Source organism: Schistocerca gregaria, chromosome 2 (genome assembly GCF_023897955.1).
Source record: "Schistocerca gregaria isolate iqSchGreg1 chromosome 2, iqSchGreg1.2, whole genome shotgun sequence".
In the NCBI taxonomy this organism is placed as follows: domain Eukaryota; kingdom Metazoa; phylum Arthropoda; class Insecta; order Orthoptera; family Acrididae; genus Schistocerca; species Schistocerca gregaria.
In genome coordinates, this window is record NC_064921.1 from 633,085,542 (window position 1) to 633,102,291 (window position 16,750).

Below are 16,750 nucleotides of genomic sequence, written 5' to 3' on the forward strand. Positions count from 1 at the left end.
TGTAAAAAAAAATTGTTTAGAAAATATCTGAAAATTGTGTCTTAACGTCTGTTTGCAAGTGTAATTAGACCACACTCATTGTATTACTTTATTATTATTTTCAATTTGTATGCTTAATCTTTGTTTATTGTCCTCATGGGAACAAACATAACAATGAATTAAATGATTAGAGTTGTTCCACATCCATGCGTTACCATACAAAAATGGATCTATGGAATATGTATTGCAATAAATAAATAAAATCCCCTCAGTGAACCTCCTTGTCAATCCTTCATAGCATCCAGACCCTGCCTAGCTGACCTTTTCAATTTTCACATCTTCCAAAACTTCCTCCCAGCACTCCACAAGATCTAGAACCCTAAACAGTGTTGTTAACCTTTCCATCAAAAACCTCAGTCCCACACAAGTTTGAGTCCTATCCACATTCTGACCCACAATCTAGATCAACCATGTTGGATCTGTCAAAGACCTACACTCCTTCTCTTGTCCCATTCAATGGAAACACTCCTTTTCCGCCAATCCCATCAACCAAAGCCAACTTAATCCTAATGCTGAACCTTGCCTCTCCCAGCTCATACCACAATTCAACTGAGACACACTCCCTCTCCCTACCAACCACCCCCTGGTCACCTTCCCTCCAGGAATTCCTTACCTCCAACTTAACCTTACCATCCTTCGCTAGGTCCCTTCCTCAGAATACTAATGTTTCAGCAAAAGAAAGGACAACCACACACAACCTTAAAGCAGGTCCTGATTTAATCATTCTTCCTGCAGACAAAAAAATCCATTACTGTCATGATGTGGCACAGTGACCACCTGGCAGAAGGACTCTGCCAACTGTCAGACTCCTTCACCAACAAGTCCTGCCACAGTGATCCCACCCCAGAGGTCCAATGTAAACTCCAATCCCTACAGGAAACCTCCAGACCTTCCCAGAACCTCACATTCAAGTTTATCTCCCTCCTCACACTCGTGACACTACACACACCCATTTTTTACATATTCCTCAAAATCCACAAACCCAAAAAAGCTGGATGTCCCATTGTAGCTGGGCATTGTGTTCCCACTGAAGACATTTCTACTCTTGTTGACCAACACCTCCAACTGTCTGAAACCTAGTCTCCCACATCAAATATACCAACTAACCCCTTCACAGACTCACCACCATCCCCACACCTTTACCTTCCGGGTCCCAACTTACCGTTGTTGATTTCCCCTCCCAATACACCGACGTAACTCATGCCCACAGCCTTGCCACTGTTGAACCCTGCCTCTCACAATGACCTCCAGACTCAGAATCCACTACCTCTTTCCTTACCAACTATATCCTTAAACATAACAGTTTTTCTGTTGAAGGGAAAGTACACAACAAAATCTAGAGGACAACCATGGGCACCTGCATGTGCCATCCAGAGCCAACCTGTTTATGGGCCATCCACTCCTATCCTCAATCCTTCACAACCTCAATGACTTCTCTCCCATCCACTTCACCTGGACATCAACCCAATGTGGCACCTTCCTGGACGTTGACCTCCACCCCTCTGATTGCTCCAGCTACATTAAACCCACCAACCACAACAGTATATGCTAGCAATAAAAATCAGACATAAATCAGTAAGAATTATACAGAGTGCTGAGAGAAGTTGGTATAAGTGCTAAAGTAATAAATGTAATTGGAATGACAATGATGGAGACAATTTCAAAAGTATAACTCCCTAGGTAGTCCTGTTGTTATGTATGGGTCAGAGGTATCGACACTAACAGAAGATGACAAAATCAACAATGGAAACTGCACTCTCTCTCTCTCTCTCTCTCTCTCTCTCTCTCTCTCTCTCTCTCTCACACACACACACACACACACACACACACACACACACACACAAACACACTCTACAATAAGATCCCAGAAAAATTATCCAACCTCCTGACAGTCATCCAAAGAAGAATATAAAAGTTTTTATGGATACATTCACGGACTCCCAGGAACAAGACCTGCCCACTAAATTTTAACATACACGAAATGAATTAAAGCTATACCACTCAAAAAATAAATAAAATCTGGAGAGAGACTGAAAAACTTTCAAGAAAGTTTTAGACAAAAATTCACACCAACAAAAAAAAAAAAAATACATTTGGCAAGTGCAGTCATATGAGAAAAAGGAACAAAATGGAATGAAGAAAGAAAGAATTTATGAGAAATAATGAAAGGTGCATAGAAACCCACGAAACTGAATTGTAAAGTTTTCTTGAACTAACAGGGTCCAGTCACACCTGTGTGTGTGTGTGTGTGTGTGTGAGAGAGAGATAGAGAGAGAGAGAGAGAGAGAGAGAGAGAGAGAGAATTTGTGTGTTGGGGCTCAGATGAAGGTCTTTTCTCGAGAGATCTGCTACTAATATAATTTATTTATTTATGTATGTGCTGCTGAATCTCTTCTTTATTTAGTATGATACACATATTTGCATTATACTTAATGATTTAAGAAACATAGTATATACAAATCTTTCTCACCTTTGATTATAACTCCATTAAGCGTCTCAGATGACGTATTTTGGTAACGCTTGGTTAGTGCCTGTATCTCAGCACAGTTGAGTCCAAAGACAGAACAGTCACTAGCATGCAATGATCCTTTGACTGCAGCATATAAGTAAGTTGGAAGGTCTGGCATATTGACTTGATTAGGAAGCAAAAGTGGTATGTCCATTTCCAGCTGGTGGAAGAAACGATACAATAGAAAATCATACTAGGTCTTCTGAAACAAAGTACTGGAAAAACACACTTACATGGATGATCAATTAATTACTAGTACACCAGTAAAAACCATGGACAAAAGCTAAATGCTAAATTTCCACTGAACAACAAAACAAGTATTTAAATGAACATTGTGAAGAAGTCATGCCTCTGTGTTTCATAGTAACAGCTAAATGTATGGAAGTTAAAGATCTGAAACATATTCAACAGGATAAGTGACTTAACACTAAGAGTATTTGAGCTGGCAACACCATTTCACAATCTGGCAAATTTTAACATTTCATTAATGTTGTCATGGCTATAGACGGATCCCAACATAAACATAGTCATAAAATTATCCATAAACATTTAGCTAATGGCTTGTTTAAGGCATCATTCCAGCATTTACCTAAAGTGATTTAGCAAAAACATAGAAAGGAGTTCAAACAATGATGATACTTCCAAAAATATAAAAGATTTGTCTTCACTAAATGTAGACCATTACCTTTTTTGCTGAGTCATGATAACACTACTTAAAGTTTAAAATATGCCACCATGAAAACACAACAGATGATTACTTTTTGGTTTTACTATCAACAGTGCTTTTCTACATGCTGGTGTCCCATCGGAAATTGTCAGTATTGAGGGGTATGACAGGGATAATCATTTGAAACAAAACAGTCTAGTAAACACAGGCTCTACAATGCATATATTGAGAGGTATGGACACTTGTTCAATAGAGCAGATGTTTCTCACAGTAGCGGAGATGGATAAGCACACACGACTCTTAAGGTATGCACTTTACAGCCCATGTTTACTGGACTTTTTATCCTCTTACAATATTGAAAGCAAAATCTTGCAGTAGAAGAGATTTCTTTCACAGTATCAAAGTTAAAGTTGTGCTCATAGCACTAAAGTTACGTATTTTAAAGTCCATAAACGTTTTTGCTTCAAATCACAGTTTCTGTCATATCCCTGAATATGACTATTCCTCAGGGGACACACTGCATATGCAGATGTCCTGTCTCCTCTGGGTAATTTTTCAAATGACAGCACCATCATTTACTAACAGTCTTAAGTAGTAAAATATTTAAATTACAATTTTAGATAAACTAAAAATCAAGAACATGTTGTGGGTGTACAGCTACTCAGTTTTTCATTTCATGTAATGAGAAAAGCAGCTCACATCTTTCAGCAAACTTGTGGATAGGGCACAAGATGGCAGATCAGTTTCTTCTATCTTTTTATCTGTGGCAGGAGCACTAATGTTGCTGTACTACAATGTATGAACATCAGTTCACTACTGTTTCATGCAGGCAAAAAACTGAGAAACATGTCTGAATTTTATTACCAACTGTATTAATATTTTACAAATAAAAAATTATTTCTACCTGATCTCTGAACCACAGGTGACTTTGGAATGAAACATGGGAAGAAAGGAAAATGGCAAAGAGAAAATCAGACTTGTCTAAAGGCACTATCTTTTTGGGGACATAAAATTGAACTATAAACATTTTGAATATAGTGAAAATCAAAATGTTCCTTCCTCCCAAAATACGATATAATGTGAAACACTCCATGAGCACCCTTTGTTTAAACAGTATACAAAATCCTCAGTAAATAAAATTAAAAATCTTTGAAACTGTCTGCAAAGTAAAACACAAGAGAAATAAAGTTTTTGGAACACAGCCTAAAACTCAGGGGCCCCATCCACGAATACATACAATATTAACCACGAAGACTATACCCAATAGTTATCTCGCTCCATTTGAGATCTCTCAGATTTTCTCAGTTTGACTGAATAATGGTGCGCTGTTGGGTATTCAGTTGAATTGTTGATTCCCTTTGTATACACATAATTTTGATGAGTGGGCTGTTAAATGTGTGCTTGTTGATATCTTCATGTTGCTAAAATAGCCTCGTCTTATACCTTTAACTTTAAATGGCGCGGCTGTTGAAGTGTGGATAAGCTAAATTTGTGAAACAAACATATTACACATTACTAATATGTAATCTTTGGAAAATAATTAACTACAATCACACTGTTACAAAAAGACATAGTTCTTCTATGTGCAAGTCAGGTTTTTTGTGATTAAAAATAAAATTGTACTTTTGTTTCACAACTGTAAATACCAAGATAATTTGAAACAACATTGTTTTCTATGTCAGCTGGAAACACAAATCAGTTTCAAAGTTTCATAGCCATCAGAAGAAACAACAGCATTTTTGTAAAAGATGCTGAACTACTTGAAAGCAAAGTTAAATTGGCCTTAGCATTTGGATCAACAACTAAATTAAAAATTATGCCATAGTTTACAACTTACTAGGCTCTGGTTCTGCAAAGTCCTTTCTCATAGTCCACATATACTCATTGTAGTCTTGTTTAACAGAGGCAGAGGATGAAGCAACTACTTTATAACCCAGAACTTCAAGGGCTGTCAGAATAACACATGGATGTTGCAAGAAAACTATAGTCGATTCATCACAGTAACCTCCTGAAGCGAATCTGCTCATCTGCTCAAGATCTGATGCTTCAACATGAGATAAAAGCAATGTTGTAAGCTCACAAAAATAAATTCAAACAAACAAATTTGTCTTTATTTTACATTCAAAGAACTGTGTATTGAAACAATGATTACTAAAGCCTCTTAATTTTTAATCAGGTATTAATATTATGAAAAGGATAGCTGCTCTCACCATAAAGCAGAAATGCTGAGTCGCTGACAGTCTATGGCTGTTGAGGCCACACTGCCAGCAGCTCCAGCTGATGGGAGATGTAACCGGGTGGTGGGGGTAAGGAGGCGGCTAGAGCAGGAGGGGGAAGGAGAGCAGGTTAGGTGTGAGGAACAGTAAAATGCTGCTTGTGGGGGCATACATGAACAAAGTGTAGAGAGGGTAGATCAGCTAGGTGCAGTCTGGAGGTTAGATGGAGGTCAGGGTTAATGGAGAAGGAGAGATGTAAAAAGACTGTGGGTGCATTGGTGGAATAGAGACAGTGTAGTGATGAAAGGGGCTAGAGGGTAAGGACAAATCCTAACAAAGGTCGAGGCCAGGACGGTTACAGGAACTAACATGTAATTATATTTTCACGCAATTTGGGTGCATAGATCCTGATAAATCAGTACCCAGAACAACCACCTCTGGCTGTAATAACGACCTTGATACAACTGGACATTCAGTCAAACAGAGCTTGGATGGCGTGTGCAGTTACAGCTGCCCATGCAGCTTCAACACAATACCACAGTTCATCAAGAGTAGTGACTGGCATATTGTGATGAGCCAGTTGCTCGGCCACCATTGACCAGATGTTTTCAATTGGTGAGAAATCTGGAGAATGTGCTGGCCAGGGCAGCAGTCGAACATTTTCTGTATCCAGAAAGGCCCTTACAGGACCTGCAACATGTGGTCGTGCATTATCCTGCTGAAATGTAGGGTTTCGCACAGATCGAATGAAGGGTAGAGCCACGCGTCGTAACGCATCTGAAATGTAATGTCCACTGTTCAAAGTGCCTTCAATGCAAACAAGAGGTGACCGAGACGTGTAACCAATGGCACCCCATACCATCATGCCGGGTGATACGCCAGTATGGCGATGACGAATACAAGCTTCCAATGTGCGTTCACCGCGATATCGCCAAACACAGATGCAACCATCATGATGCTGTAAACACAATCTGGATTCATCTGAAAAAATGATGTTTTGCCATTCGTGCACCCAGGTTCATCACTGAGTACACTATCGCAGGCTCTCCTGTCTATGATGCAGCATCAAGGGTAACTGCAGCTGTGGTCTCCGAGCTGATAGTCCATACTGCTGCAAACGTCATCGAACTGTTCGTGCAGATGGTTGTTGTCTTGCAAACGTCCCATCTGTTGACTCAGTGATCGAAACGTGGCTGCACGATCCGTTACAGCCATGCGGATAAGATGCCTGTCATCTCGACTGCTAGTGATACGAGGCCATTGGGATCCAGCACGGCATTCCGTATTACCCTCCTGAACCCACCAATTCCATATTCTGCTAACAGTCATTGGATCTCAACCAACGTGAGCAGCAATGCCACTATGCGATAAACTGCAATCGCGATAGGCTACAATCTGGCCTTTATCAAAGTCGGGAATGTGATGGTACGCATTTCTCATCCTTACATGAGGCATCACAACAATGTTTCACCAGGCAATGCTGGTCAACTGCTGTTCGTGTATGAGAAATCAGTTGGAAACTTTCCCTCATGCCAGCACGTTGTAGGTGTCGCCACTGGTGCCAACCTTGTGTGAATGCTCTGAAAAGCTAATCATTTGCATATCACAGCATCTTCTCCCTGACGGTTAAATTTCACTTCTGTAGCACATTATCTTCGTGGTATAGCAATTTTAATGGCCAGTAGTGTTTTTAACTTTAGTCATACAAGTGAGCAAAATGTGACCAGTGTCATTTTCTTTTAAGTAGCAGGATTAACTTAACCAAAACTTACTAAAATTATATTCTTGCAACACTTCTAACAAGAATGTGTGTTATTTCCATTTAAAAATAATTTATTACTTTTGAAGACTGAACTTTGTGGTTTTTTTAATATAAAAATACATAAAATACCATAATAGTCTATATTAAAAAATCCTTTATTCATACTGCATTACAAATATTGGGGATAAGTCCCTTTAATTACATTACTGTAATACTATGATCTGGATTTGGTAATATCCAAAGGAAGAACAATGAATATAGGATAAGAAAAATTGGAACCATGGAATTACTATACTTGGCAAAAATGGCACAATATTGATGAAGATGAAATCAAAATTACTTTAACAGTGCTTATTCTGTTGGTTATTGGATTTAGAATGGGAAGTTGTCATTGCAACGGAGACAAACATCAGCTTCTAACTAAGTAATATTTGGAAACTATCTGAAAACAATCCATTTAAAGTATGTTTAATACCTTGAGATCGATACCCATAACTTTTCTAAATTAACAAACTAACCAGTTACATCATTCCTTGGTAAAGGTAAGTAGAGTACTATGGCCCAGAGTATACATTAAACTCTTCAACAAGACTCTGGTGGGTAGTTGCTTAAATGGAAATAAAAAGTCTCAAGAGTGAATAAATCACAACCTTATCTTTCAGATTAGTAGTCAGAGTACTACTAATGGAAAAATCACTGGGTACAAATCGATCAAATTTTACTCTTAACACCTAAGTGATTGTCCTTGTTTAGAATGTAGCCCATCAACATACAAGAGATAATTTGTTTAAAGTGTGTATCTCATAAATACAAGTCATGGGTAGTACTGTCACATTTTGGAAGTTTCAATCAATCAAATAGCTAAAACCTCCATCTTTATTTTAGCCCTCAACAGCTACTCTAACAGAACATTATAAAAGACCTTTCATAACACCCAAAGAAGTCCTGACTATACGTATATAAACCCTGCCAGTGTCCCAAAGTTGATGTCCGATAGATGACTAATTTTTTTATTGCTGCATAAACTTTTGGAATACTTTCCTTAGTATTCTGTGTAGATCAGTTTTATTTGGTATAGTAAATACCACATTCATGTATGGATGGTGAATAATTGATGCTATTCCCTGGGGCAAGTTGGCTATGAACCTGTTCCAGTAATGACAACAGAACTATGTCAATGCTGAATGGTGATTACATGAAAGGATGGTGCATTATATTTTTTTTGTAGTGGTGGCAACAGTTGTTCTCTTGGTTGTCTTGTAAATCATCTGTCAGATAGGGTTGTTACTTGCATCAAAATTAAAAATCACTCAAGAAAATTAGAAAATTATGAGATAGAACTGCTCGCCAGGAGGCAAAAGTACTGCTGACAGACACACATGAAAGTGTACCATTAACTTTTAGAATTATGATTGCCATCCTTCTGTCCTGAAGAATGAACTAATTATTCCACTGACATAAATCTACTGTTATTACTGCAACAGTTTGTAGAGTAATGTGATGTTCATGAGAACATCATGCTTGACTGTGGTACAGTAGCCAAAGGTGGTCACGTTCTATGTTATGCATGGTGGTTTGATGGTACGTATGGAAGGTGCAGTGAACTCCTTAGGGCAAGAGGGTCACCAACATTGTCAAGGGTCAGAACAAATAATGACTGTTTTAAACTGAATTTGATGGTAGACACTGCTTGAAAAACTTCAATGTATGGTAAGTTACTTGACTGTCATCTTTCAGAATGTTATTGTAAAATGGATCTGCTGTTTATTTGAATCGAGTGCTTCAGATATAGAAGAATCACTGAAGAAAGAAGTAAACGGCTTATTTCAGTAGTTCCAAGTAGTGAAGAAAATTTAAAATGAAGATTGAAGAAATTCTGAAGAGACTTTAACAAAATATTAAGAAGAAATGAGATCTTGCTACGAGCACAACAAATCAATAAGATAACTTATACACTGCACACAATACATCGTGATACAACTTTCAAGGCATTATTGAAAATAAATTATTTAAAATTATTTTGCAACAATATTTAAGGAAGTTATCTATAATTTAAAGGATGCAATAGTACTGGGAACTTATGAAGACCAGCCAGGATTACTAAAATGTGGTACACGCATCACAAATATCGAGCACACCTTACATACTTCGCAACGTAAAAATAAATTCTCAGTGGGATTGGAAAAGAAGATAGTCAATTTGGTAATTAGATGTCTGGTTATGAGCTGACATACATTTTGAGACTACGGCATCTCTTCGCCGACCTGGCGGCAGCATTTAATTTCCACAGTACTGTTGGTGAAAATTTGTGACAAGCGGCGTAGTGAGATTTCATGTCATAATTCGGAATATGGATTAGGATGTGAACCGTTTCACGAGAAATGGGATCTAACACAAGGAGAATACAATACTGTTACTTTTGCTAGCTGAGGTCTGAATAAGAATGAATTAAATTATACAGCTCCAGAAAAGAAATTATTAGTTATTGTATGGAGTTTAAAGAAGTTTCATATGCTTGTATGGGGCTCAAAGATAGTAATATACACTGACCAAGAAGTTTTGAGTTTTTTTAATGGAGAGTTAACTCCTTCGCAGTAGATTAATGAGATGGGTATTATTTTTGAAGGAGTTTACAACAGAGATAAGTTACATTAAAGGGTCAATAAATATAGCACCTGATGCACTTTACCGATCACCCCTTGCCATGAATATAGAACAGAGGGACGAGGAATCAGTTTTATTATTAACTTTTTATCTAAAAGTTAACCTGTAATGAAGTGAGAACTCTAGCAAAAACAATCAAGGCGGGAGTTACAGTAAATGAGTTTTTCAGTCATATATTGTAATTATTGGAGCAGAATATTTTATCAGAAAATGAAAGGAAATGCTGGATCATTGCAAAGATACTTTGTTTAGGAGACTAAATAAGAACACTCATTATTGGAGAATGTGTGATGATTTGATTTGGTTTTTTTACATAGAGATTATGGACACTTTGGAATATGGAAGTTCATTAAACATATGACAAAATTTTATTATTTTAAAAATATAAGCAGAGAAGTAAGAAATACATTATGAAATTGTGTACTGCACCAAAAGATGAAAGATGACAGTAATAAAGTAACTTATGAACTATATGCAATAATATCTTATGTGTTATATGACCTATCAACTATGGGTTTGTATGGGCCACTGCCCAAAAGGGAGAGGAGGTGTTACCTACAATATTGTGAGACTAGAATGCTGGGCCAAGTATACAAAACTACAGCCAATCAAATTAGCAAATTCAGTCACGATAGTTAACTGTCTGAGAAAATACTTTTTAGACATGGGAAAGTCAAGCTGTTTATTAACCAGTGATGGAACACAGTTTACTAATAATACTTTTAAGGAATTACTCACCAGGGAAGGTATTAGACATGTTGCTATTTCCACATTCCACCCATAGTTGAACTTGTCTGAGAGAATACTGAGGGAAATCAGACAATGTGCAGAGCATATTGTTCACATAGACACACTACATGGGCACAGATGATACTTGAGTTCCAGGTTATTTTAAAGAACCTTCCACACTTATCTACTGGGCACTCACTAATAGAAGTAACTTAATAAGCAATTTATTGGAGAACTGTTATTAAAACATTTCACCTGGTCAGACATTGTGAACATAACCTTTGATGATATACAAAAGCAAGCAGAAGATCAGTTAAAACATCAATCGGAAATTAAGAGTCAAAGAACATAATGAGAAACCAGTTACACCTCGCTTAAACATATGTGAATTAGTACTAGCAAAGTCACTTCATGAGAGTTCCAAATTGAAAATGGATTTTGGAATTTTTTTTCGTCATTACAAAGGACCCCATAAAATAATCACACAATGCAGAATTCAGGAAAGAATGCAACAATATTATGAAAAGGATAGTTGCTACTCACCATGTAGCAGAGATGCAAAGTTGCAGATAGTCACAACAAAAAATCTGTCACAAGTAAGTTGTCAGCAAGCAAGGCTGTCATAAAAAAAAATTAAACACACACACGCACACATACACGCAAATGCTATATTAATGGAACAAAATGACATACCATTATAATTCTTGCATGGAGAGAAGGTTATTTTACGTGTTCAAAGTGAATTCGAGGATTTTCAGAAGCCCAACACATGCAGTTGTGGCAGTTTACTGTACCGTTCAGATTAAATTGCGCCTCATTGGAACCAGATAACCATCCCTGGAAATTGCTGATCCTCATGAAGCATGGCTTCAAACCACTTGCAGTACACTATCCTTCAATACGGGTCGCCCTCATTCATAACATACAGTGATCTTGGAACATACACTTTTCACACTGCAGCCTTCAGAATTCATCGTATGGTTGATCGGCTTACCCTGCTTTCATGTGCACCCTGCTTCACAGATTTTTAAGGTGACCTAGTAAAATGCTGCAACGCAGCAGCACTGGAAGCTGCATTTGTTGATGTTTTTGGTCAGCCAGGCCATTACTTATGCACATTCTGAACAGTACTGTAGACTTCAAATTTATTCTGAATACAAAAATTTGCCATACATGTTGGTGGTTAACTTTGGTACACATTATGACATTGCCATTGTACTTCCATCATGCTTTCGTATTTCCAGTATCACTTGAATGTGGATTTTTGTCACTCAAACGACAATCTTACTTCTCTCATTGCTGCACTGTCATCTGCTGAAAAATGCGTGCCAAGATCTGTTTAGACAACCCATGCCACCATGCAGAATTGAAAAGGTATGTCATGTTGTTCCAAAGATATTAACTATCAAAGAGTGTCTATGTTTTTCTGGACCCCTCTGTATTTCCCTTCTCCCTACTGTCTCCATTGTCTCTGATGTTAGGTACAATTCCAACTGATCTTTCTTCTCTTGCTGTGCACAGTGCGAATACCTGAACAGTTCACCTGGTCTTGCCTTTTCTAGCAGAAAAGTGTTCAAAGTATTAATTATTGTATCTGTAATTCTAGGAGATGTTAATATCTATTTCCACAGCCTCTGACAATATCTCCTGCAGCAGGACACAAAATATTAGCAAGAAAGATACGTCAAAGATCCAGATGCCTTGTAACATAAAAGAATTCTATCAATTGTGACCTTTATTTTTTGTCTCTGCATCCTTGTCATGTACTAGCTACAGCCATTTTGCACCAATACCCCAAATGCAATGACTTCATACTGTCTGATGCTTCATTAAGCCCATCTCACATGGGGTAAGATTCATTGTATGCTTACTTATTGGTTCACAACAAAGCTCCCAAGGGAACTCGATCCTCTGCAGGAAATTTTGCATGTTTTTTGCGATAGCCCCAATGTTACTTCTGTTGCAGGATTCTCTGAATGCTATCTGCATTGGCTGATCAGGAGGCCTGTTGGTGTCTGACGTCACATCTTAGAAGATGGGGTCTCACAAGGAATGCTGACTAACCCTTGAGCCAAAACAGAATGTCACACACCTGTCAGTAGCTTTGCAATACTTCTCAGAAGATTATAATGAAACTATTTGGTAAAGATTCTCTTGCTTCTCGTAGTCTCATTCATCAGCTGTGTGACAAACTCCATATCATTTAATTAATGGTCATGGTTGCGGTATTTCATAATTAAGTCACCCACTACATAAAATTCAAATAGTTTAGAATGAAAAATAGGTGTCACTATGAGTTTGCTTTTGCAGTATGTGAGGTCATACAATGGCGAATATGAAATGTTTCTAATATATTGATTTTTTCTTTAAATTTGGGACAAGATCTGTACCTATTTTCAATTACCTGAAAACAGATCGTATATAGTGCACTCACTTCTGCTTGCAGGCACAACAGTGAAGTGTGAATTAAATATTCATAACATTCCTCATTACAATGAAATACAGGCAAATGCAGATTTTTTTCAATGGAACGATGTAATTTTTTAAGGGTCATGAATAGTTGGTGAAATGAAAATTGTTGTGGGTCTTGCAACAACATAAGTAAAGAAATTATGGTTTATTTTATTCCAAGAATGGGGTTTTTCATAAATTTCTGACCTGTAGTGCCCTCAGTTACTAGTTTAATAATACACTATTCCAGGATTCCACAACAATTTCAACTGCAGTAGAATGTTAATGAGGTGAATCTTTGTAAAATCTGGTGTGTTTAGGCAATGCAAAAGTATGGAATAAAATTAGTCATGCTCAAGTGACACCAAGGAACTGTGAGTGGTGATTCTAGCAGACTGGAATTTTTGTAGTAAGATGTCATCAGATACCTATTTGTATCCCTGCCATGACCATAGGTCAAATGCATGAAACAAACGGATCAACATTACCAACTGAGAATAACAGATTATCAACACATTTTATGACATTGTGGGTTGCTTGCTGGAACTGTAGTTTTTTGATGCCACCAATAACATTGTCTTCCATTCCAAATTTCACTCAATTTGGAAATATAATTCTAGATGCAACCATTATTTTTAATAGGGCCTGTCTTGTTTGTATGTCAGTACATGATGCCCTCAAAAACTATTTTTCTTAAAAAATAACCACTTCTAACATTTTCTTCCAATTATTTGTTCCACCATTGCAGAAGAATAACCTTCCTACCTGAAGTGCAGTTTCGTATACAGCCCTACCTAAATAGCGAATTCAAACTAGGTTCTAAGTCAGTTACTCATTACATCCAAATCATCATTTGCATCAGTAACTTTCAGCACAAAATTTTGGAGAGAGAGTCTCTCATCTCCCTGCATTTTTAATGAAGATTTGAGGGTAATGTCTCATAAGCATAACTGAAGACAAAGCACAAACCCTGGATGGACATGGATGGGGACATGAACCCAATGTTATCTTCTTCAAAATACCATCCTGAAATTTGCCTGAATTGATTTAGGGCAACTGTGGAATACTTAAAAATCAAGAGAGGCAGCTCGGGACTTAAACTCATATTTACGAGTCCAATGCCTTAATCACTAGGCCATTTCGTGTGACCCTGCATTTTAATCTGAATCTGCACATGGCTGGATGAACAGGGATGAAAAAGATACAGCATCCACAACCTCTTTGTCAGTGGAAGTCTAGTAGCAATCTGAAAAGTACAGGTTATAGAAGATCATCACCCCATCTAAGATGTATGAGGTGGGCAATGCTGCAAAGTAAGGGATGGCCTACAGGGGTAAAGTGCAGTGGGGTCTTCATGTGCCCCAGGACCGATATGGTAGCAGTGAAGGCCCTATGGTGAAGTTGTGATAGGCTAGCTAGCTGACAACCGATCAATAATTAGCTTCCAACAAGGGAGCTAGCCTCGGGAAGGATGGCTACAAAAAGACAATGACCTGGCAAGGCAAACACACTATGAATTGGAACTTTGAACATTGGAACACTGGTAGGAAAGGTAGAAGAAATAGTGGATATGATGGAAAGGAGAAAGCTAGTAATTTTAGGCATGGTAGAGACAAGACGGAAAGCAGAACACAGTAGGGAACTGAGGAAAGGTTACAGATTATGTTGGAGTGGAAATGAAGTAAGAAGACAAAAGGGAGTGGGAGTTGTTGAGAGGGATGGTCTAAAAGAAGAGATACAGAGAACAAGTGACAGGATAATAAAGATCAGAACAGTAACAAAGGGAAGAAGAGTGAAGGTGGTTCAGATGTATGGCCCTGAAGTGGGCTCCTCTTCTCAAGAGGACGACGTTTTGAGGAAGAACTACAAAAGAATTTAAATGGACAGGGGGTAATAGTCATTGGAGACTCGAATGCACATCTGAGAGTGAAAGAAAAGGGTATGAAAATGTACTGGGGACAGAAGGATGGGGAAGTAGAAACGAGGAAGGAAAGAGATTGCAGGAAAATAAACCAGCCACAAAATAATGTGGCACAGCAGGAATCTACTGCAGAACTCTTTGATGGATTACATGCACTATGATAGGAAAATGAAGAGGACTGGAATGGATACAAAAATACTACCACTATCATTGGATAGTGACCACTTGTTACTGGTAATGAGCATGAGAATTATGAAAGAATGAAAGAAGACAGAGGACCAAGAAGGGAGAATTAGAGTGTGGAAACTGAAGGGAAAGGAAGTCATGGAAAAATATCAGGAGATTAGAAAAGAAAGGTTACCAAAGAATGAACTAAAAACAGGAGAAGATGGATGCAAACAATTTCAAAGTGCTATAGTAGAAACTGCAGTAGCTCTATGTGGAAGTAGAAGCAGCAGAAAACAGTGGAAGGAGAGGCCATGGTGGAATAAAAAAGTCACAGAACTAGTGTGAAGGAAAGACAAGGCCTCCAGACTGTGGTTCCAGAAAGGAATGAATTAACAAGAGAGGAGTGTATGAAAAAGAAGAAATATGCAAATAGGGTATTAGTTGACAAGAGAAGGAACTGGGTGGAAAAATGGACAAAGATGATAGAGGAAGATAGCAAAGGCACCAAGAAAGTACTGTATAGAATGGTCAAAAGTAAGAGGGGAAGTTGAGAGAGAATATCTGCTAAATCCGAATGGACTTGGAGATAAGAATAACAGACTAAAGAATGTAGAAGTAAACTCTGGTAGTAGGGCAGGGGGGTGGAGGAACTGACATGCAAAGAAATGGAAATGACACAGGGCAAGGTGAAAGGAGGAAAGGCACTGGATATGGATGAAGTAAGTATCAAAATGGTGAAGGCAACAGGTGAGGTTGGGAAAAAGAGGCTGTATCATATGATGAGGGTGGTGTGAAATGAAAAGAAGACTCCAAAAGACTGGAACAGGTCACTAATTATTCCTATGTTCAAAAAGGGAGTAGGAAGGATTGCAGAAACTACAGGGGAGTCACAGTGACACCACACTGTGCCAAGTTACATAAAAAGGTCCTGGAGAACAGAAGAGGGACAGTATAGCTTCAAACCTGGAAGGTCAGCTGTTGACCTCACATCTGCAGTGAGGTAACTCCAAGAGCACCACTATGAATTTGGGAAAGACCTCATGATGCCTTTCTCAATATAGAAAAGGCATCTGATAGCATCTGTTGAAGAAAGAGCTGGAAAGCACTAGAAAAGAAGAGATTGGAAAAAGATATGACACGCAGAGTGGAGGAGATATACTGTGTAAGTCTGAGTTGTGTGAAAGTGGGAAATAAAAAGACCAATTGGTTCCAGCAAACAACTGGAGCGGCACAGGCTCAGTGTTTTGTAACCTCTCCACTTCTTGGATGGCAGAAAAAGCTGGAGAAGAAAAGATGGAAGCAATGGTGTTAGTGGATGACTTGATGATCTGGGAAAATAGAGAGGAGGAGATTCAGGAACAACTGTACGCTTGAGAAGAAACTGTGAGACAGTATGGGATAAAATTTAATGTAAACAAAAGAAGTGAGATGCAGGTTATAGTTAGAAAAAATAATAGACAAACTATCATAATACAGATTGGAGGTGAGCAACTGAAGACAGTGGAAAGTGTTAAGCACTTGGAAAGTGTGAATAGGAAAATGGAATACACGAGAAAGAGGTCAGTGAATGTGGCAGAAACATTCCTATGATGTATTAGGAGTCTGATCTGGAACAAAGACATAC

General features: G+C 38.1%; 1 protein-coding gene across 1 annotated transcript in view; it reads right to left on the minus strand.

The window, feature by feature from the left end:
• LOC126335909 (ankyrin repeat domain-containing protein 39-like) overlaps nt 1–5,141 on the minus strand; it is a 49,885-nt gene extending 44,744 nt beyond the window's left edge. The window contains exons 1-2 of the mRNA XM_049999382.1: nt 5,053–5,141; nt 2,510–2,708 (exon numbers count right to left, since the gene is read on the minus strand). Coding sequence (XP_049855339.1) covers nt 2,510–2,702 — 193 coding nt within the window. The 5' untranslated portion in view covers nt 2,703–2,708; nt 5,053–5,141. The remainder of the gene's footprint in view (nt 1–2,509; nt 2,709–5,052) is intronic.
• Nucleotides 5,142–16,750: the final 11,609 nt, after the last annotated feature.